The sequence below is a fragment of the Hermetia illucens genome, chromosome 1, assembly GCF_905115235.1.
Source record: "Hermetia illucens chromosome 1, iHerIll2.2.curated.20191125, whole genome shotgun sequence".
NCBI classification, from domain to species: Eukaryota; Metazoa; Arthropoda; class Insecta; order Diptera; family Stratiomyidae; genus Hermetia; species Hermetia illucens.
In genome coordinates, this window is record NC_051849.1 from 114133831 (window position 1) to 114156125 (window position 22295).

The window sequence follows — 22295 nt, forward strand, 5'->3', positions numbered from 1 at the left end:
TTTTCAGATTTTTCGGCTGCTTCACTTTCATTTGATACCCCACATGACCATATTTTGTAAAAAAACATCTTACACCCCCCTTTCGCATGTATGGGGAGCCCTTGAAATTCAACACAAATGGTGCCACGAACAGCATGTAAATTAACACGCAGACCACACCTTCTTACGACTTCTTGCGACAACCGGTTCAGACTTTTTCTAGTAAATCGGTTGTAACAGACAGACAGACGAAATATGGACAAACAGACATTGAATCGATTTTAATAAGGTTTCTGTTTCAGACAGCACCTTAAAAAGACTCTTTGTACTAGTATTTATAGATTATATTTTTACTAGCTTGAATTGAATTGAAAGTATCAGTCCTTCCTAGCATGTAGGGTTGGGGTGGGTCGCCTGCAAGGCCATCATGTCATCTTCATCATCGACTTCGATGTTCAGATCAATCTTGGAAGTGAATTCTTGTTAGCGCGAGTTACATGACCGTACCATTGAAGATCGCGGATAATCTCATTTCGGATGTGATCAAAACGTGTCATGCCACTAGTCCAACGTAACATCTTCGTCTCCATTCCCGTAAGACGCCGTTCATTGTCTTTTATAATCTCCCAACACTCAGAACCATTGAGGGCGACAGGACGGACAAAATTGCGGTAAATTTTAGATTCGAGACGTTGATACGTCGATCACAAAGACATCAGTTGTAGAATGCACTTGATAACGCAGTTCTCCATTGGCTAATAGCGTTGAACCGAGGATCAGGGCCTTAAAGTGTGTTAGAGCACTTCATTCCAGACCATAACGGTACGTTACAGAATTACAGTGCCCTGTAGGAGACAATGTGGTTAGCATTGCGCTCGCTCGAGATTATTTCCCCGATTTGACTTAGGTACTCATTCATAGCTGAATCGACTGGTGTCCGACATTCTCCATTTATTTACTTTATAGTACTAAAATATCCTATGGATTTGTCGGTGTCCAATACTACGAACTTATCACAGAGTTTTCAGCCTGTAGGACATATTTCAAAGGTTTTAACAATGAATTGGAATGCCTGAGTTAAAGATAACGTTTCATCCACGCTGCTGTCAACAGGTAGGCCGTTAAAACGGTGATCTTCTGTAACGTCTTACCTAAGGATTGGTCACTGGAGAAAAGGCGAGGAAATGATATGCTGGTTTCAACGTTATATGATTTGCCTAGAGCTGTTTACATCGAGTATGATCCGCATCAAATGGAAGAAGCTTCTATCGGTAGCTCCCTTTCGACTTTTTCAAAATTCAGGAAGAAAGCTTTAAACACAACCCAAATGGTGTTGATATTATCCACGTTAATAATTTACGGGAATATACCTTTCAAGTTCATCCTAGAAGTATGAACTTTGACAGGTAGAATAAATGATAACATAACTCACAATTCTGAGAGGTTTGGAGAGAATCCAACTATTATTAACAAAGTTATAGAAGGTCAAAGTTTTGTATTTCACGTGAGTTTATTGCACTCTAAGATGTGTATAACGTTCATCATCTGAACAGCGGAGTTGGAGTTAGGAGACATCAAAGAACATGTTGAATCTTTAGTTGCGTACGAGTGTGCATAGAAAGTTTCCCCATAGGAATCCGAATGCAAAATCCTTATACTTGGAGCGTTCAACTTTTGGTATTCCGATTTGTTTTTTTTTTTTTAAGTGTTTGTATGTTCATATTCAAGTAGTTGATTCAATATATCATATAGATTTAGTTACGTATACACATACAAATCTAAAATACAGGGTGCGGCCGCATAATTTCCTTTTTTAAAATGCGCGCCACTGAGTTAGTTGATGTCACAGCGGAGCGCTAGTGGTCTCGTTCAAGAGGGGATACTGAAAAGTTTTGTCCCGACACGGTTCAGTCGCCATCATGCGTTGGAATAGTGAGGAGCGTGTCTTTGCCGTTGAGGTTTACTTTTCAAGCGGATGTTCGGTTATTACAACACAGCGTGCATTTCGGAATCGCTTTAATTTAGCCCCGTTGGCTCCCGTCCCAGACCGCAAATCAATTGTTACATGGGTTACTACATTCAGACAAACTGCAAGTACGACAAAAGGAAAAACTGGAGTCCCTCGGCCCGTTAGATCACCTGAGAACATTGAAGCAGTGAGAGCGTCAATGCTGTGATCGCCACGGCGTTCTGCGCGCAAACACGCATCTACCCTTGGACTATCCGATCGTTCTGTGAGAAGCATTCTTCGTGATGATCTTCATTTTCATCCCTATAAGATGGCGATAGTGCAGGAACTTTCAGAATGTAACTTCAATTCTCGGATGAACGCGTGTGAGCTTCTTCTTGATGTCGTTCCCGAGGGTGCTATTGTTTTTTTAGCGATGAAGCCCATTTTCATTTGTGTGGGCCGGTTAACGAACAAAACATGCGCTACTGGGCTGATACCAACCCTCGAGAATTGCATCAAAAGCCTTTGCATTCACCCAAAGTCACAGTGTGGTGTGCAATTTCCTCAGCTGGAATTATTGGTCCCTGCTTTTTTGAGGAAAATGAGGTTACAGTGACAGTGAATTCGGACCGGTATGTAAACATGCTACAGAATGTTTTCTTCCCACGGCTAGAAAATTTGGATTCGGGGGACACTTGGTTCCAACAAGACGGTGCAACAGCACACACTTCAAGAGCATCAATGGCTGTTTTGAGGGAACACTTTCCAGAGCGCCTTATCTCAATTAGAGGCGATTTGGAATGGCCGGCATGCTCTCCCGATCTGTCCCCTTGTGATTTTTTTCTATGGGGTTTTTTGAAATCCCGTGTTTATGTGAACCGTCCAAGAAGCCCTACAAGATTTGAAGACCAACATCCAAGAAGAAATTGCCAACATAACACCTGCTATGCTAACAAGAGTCATGACAAACGCCAGAAATCGGTTTACGCAATGTATGGAGAATGGGGGACGTCACCTAACAGATTTGATCTTCAAAACAATGTAAATAAAAACTTTAGACATGTACCTACATTATAAAAAATAAATAAATATTTTCCGATGCATACAATAGTTTTTATTGAGTTTTGAAAAAGGAAGGTATGCTGCCGCACCCTGTATATAGTAGCAGTGATATTAAATGTATTTACACACATATATATATATATATATGTATAGTCGGTCAGTAGACGGGTAAGGGTAGTTCTTGTAAACAACAACATGCACAATAGAGCTGGTGAAAAATTGAGGATCACTATCCCACGCCATGAGGGAGGAAGGGGGTACTTGATTTAAAAACGTTGCACTACAATCAAGTGCACTCTTTTCGTGAGTTTTTCTATGAGAATCAATCCTCTAGCCAAATACACGAGGCTACCGTCATGGCAGATAATAAATTATCTCCTTTGAACTTGAGAATGTTGAATGTTACTTCAGTCCAATAGAAGATCGACATGTGGAAAGAGAAACTCATTCATAGAGGTCATATATAATACAATATTTGTTGTTGTCAGGCATTGACATCGAAGCCTCCACCAAATGGTTGACTTATGGTGTACTTTTCTATGAGACCGAAGCATTCCTTACTTCAATTCAGGATGCTTCGCTCCCACGACTCCTCAATCACCAACTCCATTTGTAGGTTATGCAACTGTGAAGAGGAGACCATCCAGCACATAACATCTGCGTGCAGGATGTTGAGCAGTACCGAGTACACCAATCGTCATAACTCCGCCTGCAAGATTCTCCATCGAAACCTTGCGTTGAAGTATAACTTAGTGGCAACCTACCATCCTTATTATAAGTATACTCCGCAGAGAATCTTGGAAAATGATCGGGTTAAACTACTGTGGGATCACACTATTGCCATCGACCACAGTGTTAATCATAACAGACCCGATCTAGTTCTGCTTCTGAAGGAAGAACGAGCGTGCTTCATAATCGATGTAGCCGTACCGTTGGACCGGAGCACTGTTGAAAAATAGCACGAAAAAATCCAGAACTACGGCCCCTTGGCAGACGATATGAAGCAGACTTGGAGACTACAAAAGATTGAAGTAGTCCCAGTAGTAATTTCAGCGACGGGATTAGTCCCGCAGAACTTACATAAAGCGCTGAAAACGCTCGATCTTAGGGCTGGACTATACATGGAGATGCAAAAAGCGGTTATCCTTGCAACCTGTGCTATAGTCCGGAGGGTCCTGTCTGGTAACAATCTGACCTAGTGGGTTTCAGTCTCGATTCGCACTGTCTTCGATTCAAGATCCATGTCGGGATGTAGGAATACATTTTCGCATGATCGCACACACTTTGCGTTAAAACGCATCATCGCTGTGATGCGGGCCTTTGGATGTTGCCTTCAGCCCATCCTTAGGTTGGTCGCCCCTCGGTCCGGTTGGGCGTGAAGAGGGTCCGTGGGCTTTTCTTAACTATATATATATATGTATACTTTGTCATTTTAAATGTGTAGATACATATGTATGCATTAGTATGAGTAACGTTTGTTTGTTTAGGATGAACATAATGTTTATAGCTTAAATATGTACGTTGTTTAAATACATGAAGCCTGTGTATAGTGTGCCACCTACGTTCCATTGCTCACGGTCACTTGAAATGCGCTTCAGCTCCCTCCACGCCTTCCCGAGACGGTCGCACTTCTCCTCTACTGTTCTGCCTTTGGCGCGACCCACTCCCCTGCCAAGATGGCCGCAGAGTGGATTTTACTGCATTGCATAGCCCGCAATGTAATTATCGCCCCTCCTCGGTGTGTGACCTATTCGCTTCCGCCCACCAAATTGTTTGTTTGAGATAGTGTCAGGCTAGCGTACGCCGATGTTGTTCGTTTGAGATAGTATCCGGCTAGCGCACTCTGATGATATGACACAGACATATATTGACGAAAGCTTGAGCTTTTGAGTAACAGTGAAGTTCACTTTTCATGTGCTAATCCCATATATGATAGTAACATAGAAAGAACCGTAGCACAGAATAATCTCAACTTGATCTTAGTGCCAGCGGATCTAGCGCTGTCAATATGTTAGCCAACATCTAGTTCGGTGGCACCGTCCACAGAAACCTCGCTTTAAAGATATAGAAATTATACGACGCTTTTGATGCTCTGCCCATTAATGCAGATAGGGAGAGTGCGATGACCCGTTAGATTGAGAACCATGGTTTTGTTGGTGTTTACTTCAGTCTAACTCTACTTGCCTCTCTTTCCAAATTCAGAGTCAGTAGCGTAGTCGAGTTGTTTGAGGAAAGATGTCATCGTCCACTGAATTCCTCCACGTCCTCCGGACAGGGCAGCATGAAGAACGTTCCTGATAACAAAAAGAAATAATATCGGTAACAGGATGCAACCCTGGCAGACTCTGCTTTGGACCTCTAAATCTTCCGAGATTTTACCTCGATGTAGCACGTGACATTTTGCGCCACCATATTTCGGTCTAATAATAGCTATTTATTTTTCCGGAATTGAATTCCTATGTAGAGCACACCAGATGCACTCCCTGTTTACGCTATCGAAAGCTTTCTCAAAAAAACAAGTGAAGCAAAGGTCTATTCCGCGTACTCTTTCAAAATGACCGGCAAGGCATGGATGTGGTCGATGCAGGAAGATCGGAGCGGAAATCAGCTTGTTCTCTGCCGATCAAGCTTTTGAGATGTTTATTGATGCGTTTTAGCATTATTTTAGCTATTATCTTTGCGACGGCAGGTAGCACGCAGATACCCCTCCAATTGTCACATTTAAAACAGGTACCCTTTTTTTTGGGATCTTAACCATCATTCCTTTCCTCCAGCCTCTCGGATTCCCAAGCTTTTCGTACGAGTGGAAGTAGTAAATCTGCGGTTACTGCAGGAGCAGCAATAAATAAATCTTCGGCGAGACCGTCAAGCCTAGCAGTTTTATTCCATTTGAGTGCATTTGTGGCCGAATTGATTCTGCTTCGCGGAAAAATCCGCTTCCGCATGTTACGGTGACTGGGTATTTCATCCACAAGAGGAGGAACTTCACGGAATGTGAAACGGTTAAGAATTTCGGTGAAGTGTTCTTTCAGTTGGTGTTCAGTTGTTCATCATGAACGTTAACGACCTTCACACGACCATCGAAAGGTTTGCGACCACATGCAAGCTCTTTCATGATGTGGTATACAGTACTGAAATCATTGCAATCAGCGGCATCTTCCGCTTCTCTGACCAGCACAATAGGAAACGTCACGCCATACACTATGCTGAATTAGCTCGGTATGGGAGTTTTAACGCGACACGCCTGTCACCACTCGCAGCGGTTAGTAGAGCCTTAAACACCTTTCGTTAATCGATCCACTTCCTGGACTCCGCAGTTAGCCAGATCTTATGACGCCTTTTCGGGACATAGTCGCCGACTGTGCAGCACTTGAGAAAATAGAATTTTTGATGTCGGCCCAATGCTTATCGATATTCTCATCCGGGCTACTCCGTAGATCTGCCGTTCAATCAGCAAGATAGCTCTCCCACTATCGAGCAACAGCTGGGCCGTACAAGCGGTCGATATTGAACTTACAGGGTCACAGCTCCCCGATCATCAAATGGTGATCCCTTTGGAGACCGATGTCAGCACCTCTTTTGTTACCCACATCTAGAAGACAACTCCTAAATCCACTGCTGATGGTGAAGTGGTCAATCTGATTGCTCGTTCGGCATCGGCGCCAGTCCCAGCGAGGCTATCACTGCCTGAGTTTGAAGACCTGTTAGACGATCTAGTTCACGACGCCAGGAGATGAGGTCCAAAGGTGATAGTCGGTGACTTTAATGCGTGGGTTGTCGAGTGGGATAGCAAAGAGGCTAACGCAAGCGCGCGGTGCTTATTAGAAGCATTTGTCCAGTTAGATGTATTTCTGGTCAACGAAGGCATTGTAAACACTTATCGGAAAGGGGAACTGATTCAATTGTAGATCCGACTTTTGTCAGCCCTGCGCTAGCACGTGACATGTCCTGGCAAGTTAGCGAGGACTTCACGTACAGTGACCACCAGGCAATCACCTTTGAACTAAGAAAGGAGCCATAAGGTAGGATACCCGCAACCCGGAAGCCGAAATTCAAAAGAACACCAGGATGGTCTGCAAAAGCGATGGATGAGCAAACATTCATGAAAGTGTGGCTAGACCTACCTAGCAAAGCAGGCACCTGCACGGATAGAACTCTCCATGTCACACAAAGCACCTCTAAAGCATGTGACGCGTCTATGCCTAGGAGGTGCTCATTCCTCAGTGGAAGACCAAACTACTGGTGCAATGGTGATCGAAGACCAGCCAGGTCTTCGATCAGCCTGCCTCCGATCCAGAAGAGCAGTTCAGAGGGCGGTAGGTAGAGTCCATCAGGGGTAAAAAGAGGAGCTCTGTTCAGAAGCGGACGTAAACCCATCGGCGGGTGCCTACAGAATTGTGATGGGACGATTCAGAGGCAACGGTTAGAAGCTGGTACTTCTGCCTAAGCCCGGTAAACCTCCAGGTGAACCATCCTTATACCGACAAATATGTCTTTTGGCCACTGTGGGGAAAATGTTAGAGCAGGTAATCTATAATAGCCTTTCAGATCGGCAGCATGGGTTCCGTAAAGCCAGATCAATCATTGATGTCATCACATTGGTTATTGGCTTGGCCGAAGATGCAATTCTCGGAAAGGGTAGTACCAGCCAATATTGCGTGGTAGTATCCCTGCATGTGAAAAATGCAAAAGAAATGTTTCTCCCCGCTCGAGAACGCGGTACGGGCCTTCATATGGAGGCTGCAACGGATTCCGGACGGCATCCGTCCTAACCAGGACGCGCGTAATAATGACGGCTTTCAGCATCCGGTGCCAACGTCCTAGCATCCCGTTGGATTGTGGGTGCTATGCAATAGTCCGCTGGCGTTTAAAACTCAGAAGTTTGCCTAACTCCGAGAAAAAGGTGGCCTCAAATTGCATTCCCTGGTCAGTGATGACCACCGCAGGGACGCCAAAGCGAGATATGCACTCTCGACAGGGCTTCGGCACAAGATTGCGCCGTAATCTCTTTCAGAGGTATTGCCTCAGTCCACCGCGTGAACCTGTCGATGATTGTGAGGCGATACTTGTAACCGTGCGACTCTCGCAAAGGCCCTACTATGTCGAGGTGTATCGTGTGGAACCGCTTGGTAGTGCGGGGGAATGAGCCCAATTCTTTCCTTATATGCCTGGAGACTTTACACTTCTGGCATGCAATGCACCCTCTGGCCCAGAAATTGAGATCCTTGTTCATGGAGGGAGGTATTTCTCGATGACTAGCCGATTTGTTGTCCTGATGCCTGGATGCGCTAATTCGTGAACCGCGTGGAACACTTCCTTGCGAAAGGTGGCCGAAATGTATGGCCGAGGTTGCTTTTCCCAGTCTTCGCAGCAGAGAGAGAGGTTCGAGCCGAAGATGGGCAACTCCCGAAATTTGTATTTGCGGCAATAGCCGAGAAGTCGAGTGACGCGGGGATGTTAACCTCGGAGACACGAGACAAAGCGTCAGCAACTATGTTGTGCTTGCCGGACACGTGCTGGATGTCTGACGTAAACTGGCTTATGAAGCTCAGGTGTCTAAGCTGACGAGGGGACGCTTTGTCGGGCTTTTGTTTCAAAGCATACGTGAGAGGCTTATGGTCCGTGAACACTGCCTGCCTTCTTGGGAGAAGCGGAAGTTTTTGATGCTCAAGTACGCGGCGAGCAGTTCGCGATCATAGGCACTGTAGTTCCGTTGAGCAGGGTTCAACTGCTTCGAGAAGAAGTTCACCGGCTGCCAGACTTGATTCACCGATTCACCTACTGCGATGTCAGAGGCATCAACCAAAACGGCTAGGGGTGCATCTTGCAGAAGAAATGCCAAAAGTGTAGCGTCGGCCAGTTGTTGACGGGATTTGTCAAATGCGCAGATAGCCTCTTCATACCACACGATCTCTCGTGTGTCCTTAGTTTAGGGGTCAGGCAAGTACACGTTCAAAACGGACTGGCGTTGGGGGGCCTTGGGTAGGAAACGACGGTAGAAGTCTAGCATGCCCAAGAACCTCCTCAACTCCTTCACTGTCTTCGGACGCGGGAAGCTTGTAATCGCTTGCACCTTGTCTGGGTCGGGCTGTATTCCTTCAGGGGAAATGGAGTGGCCGAGGAATATCATCTGTCTTTGAAGGAATTTGCATTTCTCAACGTCTAGGACTAAGCCGGCCTCAAGGAGACGTTGAAAAATGCAGTCGAGATGGGCTAAGTGGTCAGACTCAGTGGAAGAAGCGTCCAAAACATCATCCAAATATACGAAACAGAAGTCGAGGTTTCGCAGGACCGAGTGGATGAACCTTTGAAAGGTTTGCGCCGCATTGCACAACCCGAAAGTCATCCGTGTGAACTCGAAGTGTCCAAAGGGTGTGCATATTGCCGTCTTTGGAATGTCTTCTGGAGCTACAGGGATTTGATGATATGCCTTGGTTAAATCCAAGGTCGAAAAGATGCGGCAGTTTACGAGATGATGCGCAAAGTCGCGGATGAGTGGAATAGGATATCGGTCTGGAACAGTCTGCGCGTTTAGCCTTCTGTAATCCCCACAAGGGCGCCATTCGCCATTTGGCTTAGGGACCTTATAGAGAGGGGAAGAGCAACCGCTGGCCGAAGGTCTGCAGATACCCTGTTGCATAAGTTGTTCAAATTCTTTCCGTGCTATAGCCAGTTTCTGGGGTGGTAGAGGACGCACCTTCGAGAAGATCGGGGAGCCACTAGTATTAATATGGTGCTGCACATTGTGCTTCACTGGTTTGGAGAGACTACACTCGCTAGTACTCTGGTTCTAAAAGAACGGAAATATTATTGTCTGGGTGAGATGCCATTTGGACCGATGAATTAAGGTTGATCGTGGTATCTATAGCAAGTTGAAAAGTAGGTTGTTGGTTGAAGGGAGTTTGCACGTTTGTCGGCAAGTTGCGGTTGGAGTTGATCGATCAGGACGCATGCTGACGATGTTGATACGCAAAATCAAGGTAAATATTTCTTGAATGTTTTTTCCAAACGACAAGATGTGTATACATATTACAGACATAGACATTTAATTAGCGTAGATAATAGCTAATTATACTTAACTCTACAGAATGGGTGGCTATTACATTGTTTGGCCAGCCCGACTTCTCTGTAGTCGCACTACTGTGTATATAATTATAGATATATACATATATATATACATAAATACATATACATGTTGACAATTTTGGTAATATATTGGTATTATATTTTCATTACCGAAAACTGCGAGAAGGTTGAACATTTACTTACTTAACCTAGTTAAATCAATCTTATTCTAAGTTAATCTAGCTTAAATTAACATATAATAGTAACTTTCACAGAGCTACAACGTGAGACTATTCTCGCTATGCTTGGAGAATTGAAAATTGATAAATCTCTCATTGTCATCTCTCTACGAACTGTATGATTTGTAGTGGCGATCACCACTTTTCTCAATGCGAAGTTAACGATCGAGAACCTGATAGTATCAAATGCGCCAACTGCGGAGAACATCACTTAGCCAGCGACAAAAATTGTAAACGTCGAATTGAATATATTGATCTAAAACAAAAGCTGTCGCGGAAGAGTGGAAAGCAGGTGAATGTCGCTTCAGATAAACATTTCAAAGTTTCCGAAGCTTTTTTTCTGAATTTAGTGGGTACAAACTCCGTTGCTAAAATTAGTGGAATATCCAAAACTACTTACAGCCAGGTTACGCGTAATATTCCGCAACGTACAGAAAATACTCAACTCAATGTTGAGTCAGCCAATTTTAGTGATAATCTGTTCTCTGCACAAGAGCTTCTGCTCCTATCACGGGAACTGCTGCAACAACTATCGAGTTGTAAAAATAAAAATGAACAATTCGATGTTTTAGTTAAATTGACTATCAAATTCTTATACAATTAACAAATTTTTGAAATGTTTGATATGGAACGCTAGAGGGGACCAGTTCCAACCGAATTGCACATATGTTATTCTAACGCCCTCACTTCTCACCCTTGATGAGTATTAAATATATGATGGCAGTATACACTCGGATCACTATACCGTTGGTATGGTATTCTGAGCTCGAATATCAGAACCGCGTCGAATCTTCTCTGACAACCACGTGAGAGTGAATACAATACAGTTTAATAAAGCCCTCTATAACACCTAATTGCAGCTATCGGAGGTCCGGTGATGAAGCACCCACGTCGAGTGAGGATGGGATTCACTGGAATTAACAGACAAAAAATAGAAACCTGGGAGAACAAAGAGATCTGAAAACGCGAGATATACAGGGATCAACTACACCATTCGTGTGGGAATATTGGAGCGATGGGTTAAGTATTTTGATGATACCTGGTCGCCTCAGTGAGTAAGTTAGATCTTACCGTGCTACGGGGGGCTATGGCACGGCGGACCTCTTAACCCCCATACTCGTGGGAATCAAATGAGTACTAAATTGGAAAAAAAAAAACAAAAACCAAAAAAGCGGGGCCCCGTACCGCACCAAAACTGGTTAATCAGGTGGAGGCACGTCTCCGAATTACTGAAAGCCAGGTGACTACACCCAAGAAGGGAGAAGTTGGGACGTCAAGCAGTGGATCCAAGGTGAGCATTGGTATACTGCATGGACTACAGCCAACGAACACCACTGCTCAAAGAGCAGGGACCAGCAAAAGCACGTCTGAGATAAATATAACAGACGTCAGGAAGGAGACAGGTCTCAGTGGCGCCGGGGTTAAGTGGTACCTGCGCTATCTGAAGGAAGGCCTGAAACCAGAAGAGGCCCTTAAGAAGGCTCAGGACAGACCTAGGCCATCTCTACCGGAGCCGAGAAAGCGGGGAGCAGCAGAGATCAGCCCGCATGAAGGGAATGCCCCCAAAAAACCCAGACCTGAACCCACGGGAGCAGAAAACCCGGGCAGGTCAGGAGTGAAGGCAGGACCCAGGAAGCCCGGCATTAGCTATGCTAGTGCGGTCAAGGGCATTCGACTGGCCATACTGCCAAAAAGGTTTCCCGAGCAAATACTCACTCGGGAGGAACAGGAAACCATTGAAGAACTTGTCGTCAAGCAGATGATCAAGGGATGGACGTCGAAACTGGTGTTCACCGGGATACGCTTTCGACCAGGCCTTATACTGGTGGATTGCGCGACGGAAGGTACCGCAGAATGGGTCAGAACCATAATTCCTAGATTGCCAGGCTGGGAAGGGGTGGAACTGTCAACATGTGCTGGAGATGATATACCAGGAGCCCACATGGTGACAGTTTTTCTCCCAAAGGCCGCGGCAATAGTAACAGAAGACCTCATGAGACTCCTAATTGCTCAGAACGAAGATCTCCATACTCGACTATGGAGAGTCTTCAGAAGCAAGGTGGAGGGAAAGGGTAAACTCCTCACGATCGGGGTAGATGACCGATCCCTAGAGGCAATTAAACGTCGGAGTTGTCATATCAACTACCGATTTGGCAACATACCCGTGCATGCAAAACTTACCGAGGTCCCTGAAGAAGTCGCGGAAGCCATAGAGGCGGAAAGAACGGGATCAACCAGGGAAATAGACCTGCTGCCCAGTGAAGAGCAGAAGCTGGACGACCTAGACCTAGGACTGCTAGGGCTCGGGGTGGACAGCGACGCGCAAGAAAGCGCCATGTCGGAGGAGGAGGGTGACACTCCGACAGTGGAGAAGAGCTCCAAACAATAACGGAGCCAATGGCCAGCACTAGAATAGCCCAGATAAACCTCCACCATGCGAGAGCTGCATCTGCAGTGATTGCAAGGGCAAATTCCAAGGAGAACATTGGAATAGTGCTGGCTCAGGAGCCCTGGGTGTACCGGGGGCAGATTCGCGGTCTGCAAGGAGGAGACATGCAGGTAATTTGGGACTCGTCTTGTGAAAAACCAAGAGCTTGCATAATTCTCAAACGTAATCTAAAATACATATGTCTTTCAGAGTTCTTAACCGGGGACCTTGTGGCTATCCAAGTCTCATTGGAAGCCGGGAGGAGCACTCGAAAGGTGGTGGTAGCATCGGGATACTTCCCAGGAGACGAGAGTCGGGCTCCACCGGAACAAGTCGCAAAGCTGACGGAGTATTGCGAGGAGAGGGCGTTACCACTTCTTCTCGGCTGCGATGCCAACGCCCACCACGTAGTGTGGGGAAGCAGTGACACTAATCGTAGAGGTGAGTACCTTCTCGAATTTATTCTTAGTAATAAGTTAGAAATATACAACGTAGGGAACAGTCCAACATTTGTGACCAGCACCAGACAAGAGGTACTAGATATAACTCTAGGAAATACCCTAATGAACGGGATGGTCAGGAATTGGAGGGTGTCGGATGAACCCTCAATGTCTGATCACAGGATAATCAGATTCGACATTGAGGGTAACTCCGAAATAAAAAGAATAATAAGGAATCCCAAGAGAACGGATTGGGAATCCTACACAATGCACCTGAGCAACAACATTGCCCACCTTCAAGGGAGCGGTGACATCAGGAGCGAATTAGAATTAGAAACGGTGGTGGAAGACCTCAACACAATCGTCATTGACGCATATGAGGCCAGCTGTCCGGCCAAGACAGTCAAGTCATCAAGGGACGTACCATGGTGGAACAGAAACTTAGCCAGAATGAGAACGGAGGTACGAAAACTCTTTAACCGGGCAAAACGAACCGGGGACTGGCGGAGGTATAAAAATGCACTGACTGCGTATAGCAACGCCATCAGGGAAGCGAAACGGAACAGCTTTAGGGAAATCTGTGAAGGGATTGAACAGATCACAGAAGCAACTAGGCTGTACAAGGCTGCAGCCAAAGACGGGAGAATATTCTCTGTCTGCTTGAAAAAGGAAGATGGGACATTCACCGAGAATGAGGAGGACAGGGTACAGCTGCTTCTCAGAACTCATTTCCCGGGGTCCTACCCCTCGGCGGCAGGCGACAATAATCTGCCTGACACCCCAACAACGAATAAAAGGGGAAGGAAAGAGAGCTGGAAACTAGCAAAAGAGGTATGCTCAGAAGTTAGGCTAAGATGGGCAGTGGGAACCTTTCAACCAATAAAATCTCCCGGAGCAGATGGCATTTTCCCTGCACTTATCCAGAGAGGCCTAGGAATTATCCTAGAGTCTCCTCTGAGGGTGGTAAGGGGGAGCATAGCACTGGGTTACATACCAAGGGCATGGAGACGGGCAAAAGTGGTCTTTATTCCGAAGGCGGGTAAAAAGGATCCTTTTCACCCTAAATCTTTCAGACCAATCTGCCTAACATCGTTCGTACTCAAAACGGTGGAGAAGGTCATAGACAACTATATTAGAACTAACGTTCTAAAGCGTAATCCCTTACATCACTGTCAACACGCTTACCGGGCAGGAAGGTCAACTGAAACTGCTCTGTATCAGCTGACAGAGGTACTACGGGACGCCATTGAAACAAAAGAAATTGCACTGTGCGCGTTTTTGGATATCGAAGGAGCATTCGACAACACATCGCACACAGAGATACAGGATGCCCTGAGCCGCAAAGGAGTGGGAAACACCCTGGCACTCTGGATGGGCAAAATGCTATCATAGAAAGCAGACAAATAGAGGTACAAACAGGTACAAATTCTATTATCATGAACACCACTCAAGGCTGTCCACAGGGCGGAGTACTATCGCCGCTGATGTGGAGTATGGTAGTGGACGAACTCCTGGACGTGTTAACTAATACTGGAATACAAGTCCAGGGTTACGCGGACGACATTGTTCTAATCTGTAGGGGCAAATATGAAGATACCCTATGCGATAGAATCCAAACTGGATTAAGGGTTACTAGTGCCTGGTGCAGGAACCAAAACCCAACCAAAACCACCATAGTACCATTCACTAGGAGGCGTAAGCTGGATCACCTGAAAGCCATAACATTACATGACATGGAGGTGAAACGAGAAACGGAGGTCAAATACTTGGGAATCACGCTAGACCAAAAATTACTCTGGAAGACACATGTCGGAAACACTTGTCGGAAAGCCACGAGGGCTCTGATGACTTGCAGATTCATAGCAGGAAAAAAATGGGGGTGTAGCCCGAAGATACTACTTTGGATATATACTGCAATAGTAAGACCAATGATTACCTATGGAGCGGTAATCTGGGCAGAAAGAACCCAACTCAGCACACAAGCCAGGGAATTACATAAGCTCCAAAGGCTGGCTTGCGTGTGTATCAGTGGGGCAATGAGGACATGCCCAACGGCATCCCTGGAGGTCTTTCTGGGATTAACCCCTCTCCATCTGCACATACAGATGCAGGCAAGGAGATCAATATTCAGGATGGCCGGTAGCATGAGTGAGGCGGGGAGCTGCCTAAATCGAAGGAAGATTGACATCCTTTCTAGGCGGTATCCCGAATTACTGATACCGAGGGACAACATGACAACGAGGTTTCACTTCGATAAGAAGTTTGAAACACGTTGGAGTAACAAGACAAACTGGGAAAGCGTGGCTGCGACATACGGCTTAAACCAGCAACTGATTACTTGGTACACTGACGGATCCCTCACAGCAGAGGGAGCGGGTGCCGGCGTCATTGGTCCAAGGAAAATGTACTTTGAGCCAATGGGCAGGTACACTAGCATATTCCAGGCGGAAATTTACGCCATAGACAAATGTGCCTCCTTTAATCTGCAAAGGAACTACAGGGGGCAGAACATAGCTATTCTCACCGATAGCCAAGCAGCGATCAAGGCACTTAGGTCCAACCAGGTGAACTCTAAACTGGTATGGGAATGCCTTGAGAGACTGAATACACTCGGCTCGTCCAACAAGGTCTGGATACTTTGGGTTCCAGGCCATGTTGGGCTGGAAGGCAATGAGGCAGCGGATGAACTAGCCAAGAAGGGAGGAGGGATGCCTTTATACGGGCCAGAACCCTTCTGTGGAATCGGAAACGGTTTCATGGCTATGAATCTAAGAAACGAAGAAAAACGGTTGAGGGAACTATATTGGGCGGGCCTACCAGGGATGGAGCAGTCCAGGGTGCTTATTGGGGGATACGAACCCATGCGCACAAAGGATTGCCTAAACCTCACCAAAAAGAACCTCCGAATCATAGTGGGAATTCTCACTGGTCATTGTCGGCCGAACTACCACCTAGGGAAGCTAGGGATATCTACGGACACTGCCTGCAGGTTCTGTGAGGAGGAGGACGAAACCTCTATGCACGTCCTGGGACAGTGTCCAGCACTTGTGCAAAGTAGGTCGATACATCTGGGAGAACACTTAATACCAGATGCAAAGCTGAAACTTCTGGAAGTGGGGAACATACTAAAGTTCCTAACGGTTACTGGCCTGCTTGAGATACTATGATCAACAGGTACACTATAACCAGTAAAAGGGGCACAATAGTTCTTCAAGGACGCGGTGCGACTTTCCCTTAACAAAATAATAATAAGTATTTTGATGAACTGCTCAACAACCAGAATATGGGTGAGTTGGAGGTCCAATTCCGTACAATTCATCGGCTTAAAAAATATCAGTCGCTAGGAGCCGATGGAATTACAACCGAATTGATTTAATAAGGAAGCGACCAACTACATTCGGCGGTTCATAACCTAAATGTACGACCGCATTTACGCTACTCGAGGCGACAGTACATTCAAAACAACTACGCGTCATGATTATATTTCACTACTTCGGTAGCCAATTGTAAGCAGCTGTATGTTTTCATATTATGATAGGTATACAAACGCGCAACGTCGTTCAAGTATATATTGCAGCTTATAAAATTATATAAAACCTGAAGCACAACACCGGAATGAATGCGTGCGTGCGAAGTGAGAGAACTGTCAAATGAAGTTCATTACACGGATTTGTATGAAGCAATGTACAACAAGTGCGATGCGAAATGCAGCACGCAAAAAAGTTCGAAAAGTTTAACTTTTGCGATGCCTGACGGATGATAGTTTCCCGACACTTCATCATCATCATCAACGGCGCAACAACCGGTATCTGGTCTAGGCATGCCTTAATAAGGAACTCCATACATCCCGGTTTTGCGACGAGGTCCACCAATTCGATATCCCTAAAAGCTGTCTGGCGTCCTGACCGACGCCATTGCTCCATCTTAAGCGGGGTCTGCCTCGTCTTCTTTTTCTACCATAGATATTGCCCTTATAGCCTTCCGGGTGGGATCATCCTCATCCATACTGATTAAGTGACCCGCCCACCGTAACCTATTGAGCCGGATTTTATCCACAACCGGACGGTCATGGTATCACTCATAGATTTCGTGATTGTGTAGGCTACGGAATCGTCCATCCTCATGTAGGGGGCCAAAAATTCTTCGGAGGATTCTTCTCTCGAACGCGGACCAAGACTTCGCAATTTTTCTTACTAAGAAACCTAGTTTCCGAGGAATACATGAGGGCTGGCAAGATCATTGTCTTGTACAGTAAGAGCTTTGACCCTATGGTGAGACGTTTTGAGCGGAACAGTCTTTGTAAGCGGAAATAGGCTCTGTTGGCTGACAACAACCGTGCGCGGATTTCATCATCGTAGCTGCTATCGGTTGTGATATTCGACCCTAGATAGGAGAAATTGTCAACGGTCTCAAAATTGTATTCTCCTATACTTATTCTTGATTCGTCTTCGGTGCTGACGTTGCCACCATATATTTTGTTTTGCCTTCATTGATGTGCAGTCCAAGATCTCGCGCCGCCTGCTTGATCTGGATGAAGGCAGTTTGTACGTCTCGGGTGGTTCTTCCCATGATGTCGATATCGTCATCATAGGCTAGTAGTTGGGTGGACTTGAAGAGGATCGTATCTCTTGCATTTACCTCAGCATCACGGATCACTTTCTCCCGGGCCAGGTTAAAGAGGACGCATGACGATAGGGCATCCCCTTGTCGTAGACCGTTGTTGATGTCGAATGGTCTTGAGAGTGATCCTGCTGCTTTTATCTGGCCTCGCACATTGGTCAGGGTCAGGGTCGTTGCCAATCGTCAGGCATTGATTGGCTGTCCCATATCTTGAACACCAGTTGATGAACCACTTGGTGTAACTGGTCGCCTCCATGTTTAACTAATTCGGCTGTAATTCCATCGGCTCCTGGCGACTTATGCTTTTTTAGCCGATGAATTGCACGGACTGTTTCTCTTAAACTTTGTGGTGGCAGTATTTGTCCGTTGTCTTCAGTTGGCGGGACCTCCAACTCGCCGATGTTCTGGTTGTTCAGTAGCTCATCAAAGTACTCAACCCATCGCTCTAATATGCCCATTCTGTCGGAAATCAGATTTCCCTCTTTGTCTCGGCAGAATGAGCATCGAGGTATATAAGGCTTCATCCTGCTGACTTGTTGGTAAAACTTCCGCGCCTGGTGCGGTTGCTCTCTGTACTTGTCTAGTTCCCAGACTTGTTGGTTCTCCCAGGCTTCCTTTTTCCGTCTGTGAAGTCGCTTCTCCACTCGACGGAGTTCATGATAAGTCTCTGCGCGTGCCCGCGTTCTTTGACAATGCAACATTACTCGGTATGCAGCGTTCTTCCGTTCCGTTGCTAGCTTACATTCATCGTCAAACCAGCCGTTCCCACTCCTTTTCCGGCTGGGGCAAGTATGTTTGTGGCCGCATCCTATGATAACGTTCTTCAGGTGATTGTGAAGATCATTTGTTGATGCTTCATCTCCAAGTGCTCTGTTGATTGCGACACTTCACGTCATTTGCAACTTGGCTTCGCTTTTCGCTTTCGGCTGTTGCTTTTGAATGTAATTTGAACGAATTCGTATTGCAGAACTTGCGGGATGCACTGTTTGTGTGGAATGCCGGCATTGTACATGATTTTAAAGTTTATGCAATTAGTGTATTCATCTTCCTATATTTTATGTTATGAAAGGTTGGAATAGCGAGCCAATGCCTGGACAACGGAGCATTATATGTCTCATAAATGACAAGGTCGAACCGAGAGAATTCAGTAATCCGGCTAAATTGATCAGAGTGACTAGGTTGACTTCAGATGAGAGAAGCAGGATCACTTATCGACACCTGTCAGCAGCAGTAACCAAGCTACTGATCATATTGAAGAACAACCCGCGATGTACAATCCGCTTCGGATCGAGCACCTGGAGATCAGCGTCAAATCATTAATAAGGGGAAAACGAAATACATGATCAGCCCCGAAAACAAAAAATTTCTCCTGTCTAGTGTCTATAATTACAACCGATAGCAGCAGTGCCTATTTCAGTTTACAAGCAGCAAACAAGAAGTTTTGCCAAGGATGGACTAAGCCTATGTGACGACGAAATTTAGGAGCGATATCATGATCGATTGGTTTAAAATTCGACTCTACAAGTTGCTGATAGGCAAGTTCGGTTAAGTCTGTGTGGATGAGGAGGATGCCAGCCATCATTATTACAAGGCTTTAGGCATCCGAATTTCACTACTGGTCATTGAGCTTAATCGTTCTAGGAGCAGGTTTGCTTTCAATTTTCCTTTTTTTATGTTTTTGTGTAAATTAGAAAACAGATTCCTAACCTCGGATACGAGTTTTGCCTGTCGTGTAAATTTGATGTACCTGCAGATATCATAGAAAATCAGCATCAAATGTAAATGTAAATACCAATGGGATGCACATGCTTACATATTAAATATACTAAATGTTTGATACCTGAAATCTGCGGTTTATTTTGTCAGGTCAATTTGGCGATTTAACTTTGCAATTTTAATTATGATAATATATAATCGTTGGCGCAGCAATCCATATTGGATCAGGGCCTTGAAGTGTGTTAGAGCACTTCATTCAAGTTTGAAATCATCCACCAGCTAATTTTTGTTACCTTTGTCTTTACATATCCTAGAGCCTAATATTTGTGAATATTCACGGATTCTCTTATTCGAGAATCATAACAATGGTAGAAGCGACCATAAAAAAATTACAAACTTCTGGACGTGCAAAAGCTGCATGGTAATGAAATTGTTAAACTGAATAACAACGTCATTAACTTGAATGCAGGATAATGTAGACCTACCACAATCACGAGAAACACAATTATCGACCCTTGCGTCCAAAGCCGCGACACCCCCAAGCGGTAGCTTTGCAAGTTGAAATATTGCAGGCCCAGCATGCAGATGGCGACAAGGCCAAAAGTGACCACAGTGAGTAGGGTGCAAACGAGACAATCGGCCTAAAACAGAGAAAGTGCATTTAGGCATGCCAAATAATCAGATTGCTTGGAGCGTTAACCTGCAGAAGTCCTCGGTTATTTGGGTGCCTGTACCATATCCGGATCGATTGGCAAAATGTGTACCTGCAATTAGAAATAATCAAACAAAATTTAACCAGCCGAAATCGCAATCATCGACGTGGTTATTTTCAATTAATTTAGTTACCTTAGCGTCTCCTCCGTTGGAAAGCGATACTGGCAGAGTTCGCAGTGTACCATGCCTGATGTACTGAGCCAGTGTTCGAGACAGGACTGGTGAACGTGCGCCAGGGTCCCCTTGCACAAGCATGGAGATATTAATCTGCAGGTGGTATGATCCTTTTTAAATGATTTTGGCTGAAACGGAATAATCCTCGCGGGAGGCAGCCGCGATGCTTATTCATTGACGTTTTACAAAAATGAAACAAATGTATGTGCATATATTGGAAGGACAATTTGTATCTTAAGCTCGTTATACTCAGCACACATATCGAGTGTAGATTACTTCCTTTTCCGAATTGGATGGGCTGGAGTGAAAACTGAATAACCGAACATTTTTACTACGTTACCATGGGAAGTGCTATCTGGATTTATAAAATATTTTGTCATGACTATAAATATCTCCCTTGTTTACTCTTTTCTGAAACATACGGCATTAACATAGTCTCTTTGTTGTCATTCTTGTTTTTTTTCTCGCATTTTAATGTTTGGCGAGGCTTCCGTTTCGCTATCATAACACTGCGTTGCGTAAGCAATGAGCTCGAAGTAGCAGAACAAGCATGAACAGGATGGGGCTAGCGCTCCACCCACTTTTTTAATTTGTTGTTTGTTTGAAATATTCAGTTCATTTCAGAAAAAATATATGTTATGATTCCTGGAAGACCTTTTAAACAAAAGTAAGAGACGTCTTTTTCGGGGGCAACTAACCTGTCATTTCCGTCTGTGTTATGGCAGATCCTGCAGCAGACGGACCCCACTGAGCGGATGGAAATGGTACAAGTCACGGAATGGGTGATGTTTCTAAAACCTGCCTGTGTGGAAGGTTCCGTCATGATATTGGCCGTCGCTCCATCTAATCTGGTGGTCTCGATCGGAATATTCACTACGATATCATTCCGCTCGTTGGTAGTGGCAATAATGGCTTGTTCGTGAATTGTGTTGACGTATTCGACGATGTTTCTAGGAGGCAAATGAGATTCTTCCGTGATGCGTAAACCTGCTTCCGGGATGGCTACCTCGAGCTTTGATCCTGGCTGATTTTGATCATTTCTTTCTGAAGAGACCGGTGGCATATAAGGGTCCAAATTGATTGCAAATAATTTACCTTCGTTGCTATTTTGCATCTCTTGGTAATTTAATTTATACAGTTTTGTAGCAAAGTCTACAAATACCCAAATATATGAAACCCACCATCTGACGAATTTCCGTTAACAAGTAAAATGACTTTTATTGAATGTACGTCATTTGTCAATTTGAAGGCAGGGGTTTTGAAATTTGAGAATTTAAGCAATCATAAAATAAGTGAAATTCACATGATTCAAGACATTTTATTTTTGCAAAGGTTCCTCAAGAATCTACTCTTTAGCTTTTGCCCAGTAACAGAGTGGGCTAGTCTTTAGTCGGATGAAGTTAAGAGGTTCTCAAGTTTCCATCTAGCTTTTTAAGACATTGCTTGTCAGTGTATACATTCACAATAATATAATTTAAAGTACGTCATCGTATCTGTGTAATGTGCTTCAAAATATACTTGATCCGTTTAAAATCCGATATGTGGGAACAAAACCTCTACCCATTAACTGAGTGACTAACAGCGCATATCCAGTCTCCATGCTGTAAGAGACAATAATTGAGCGGAAATTATATCAAGCAATGAATGTTTTCACCACAGAATACTCCGTAGTCTGAATAATAGATAAAAGCGAACAAAACAGGATCTGAGAAATTTGGACGATAGAAAGAGGTGAGAGCATCAAACTTCAGCTACAGCTGGATAGCGGATATCAATAATCGATTGCCGGAACCAAAATTAGGTTACTTCGCCGAGACATGACATGAAAGAACTGCTTGACCTTAGTTATAAGAGACGCAATGTCGTGAAAAGGATGAGGAGGGTATATGGTGTGTACCCTTCTCTTC

At 44.9% G+C, this 22295-nt stretch overlaps 1 protein-coding gene across 3 annotated transcripts in view; it reads right to left on the bottom strand.

The window, feature by feature from the left end:
- Positions 1–21645, bottom strand: part of LOC119661187 (E3 ubiquitin-protein ligase MARCHF3-like) — a 36330-nt gene extending 14685 nt beyond the window's left edge. The window contains exons 1-5 of one of the 3 annotated variants that reach the window (XM_038070408.1): positions 21484–21641; positions 21087–21432; positions 20347–20481; positions 20201–20264; positions 19986–20141 (exon numbers count right to left, since the gene is read on the bottom strand). In XM_038070408.1, coding sequence (XP_037926336.1) covers positions 19986–20141; positions 20201–20264; positions 20347–20481; positions 21087–21432; positions 21484–21502 — 720 coding nt within the window. In that variant the 5' untranslated portion in view covers positions 21503–21641. Of the gene's footprint in view, positions 1–19985; positions 20142–20200; positions 20265–20346; positions 20482–21086 lie in introns of all 3 variants that reach the window. The other 2 variants (XR_005250561.1, XM_038070407.1) reach the window with 2 other exon arrangements.
- Positions 21646–22295: the final 650 nt, after the last annotated feature.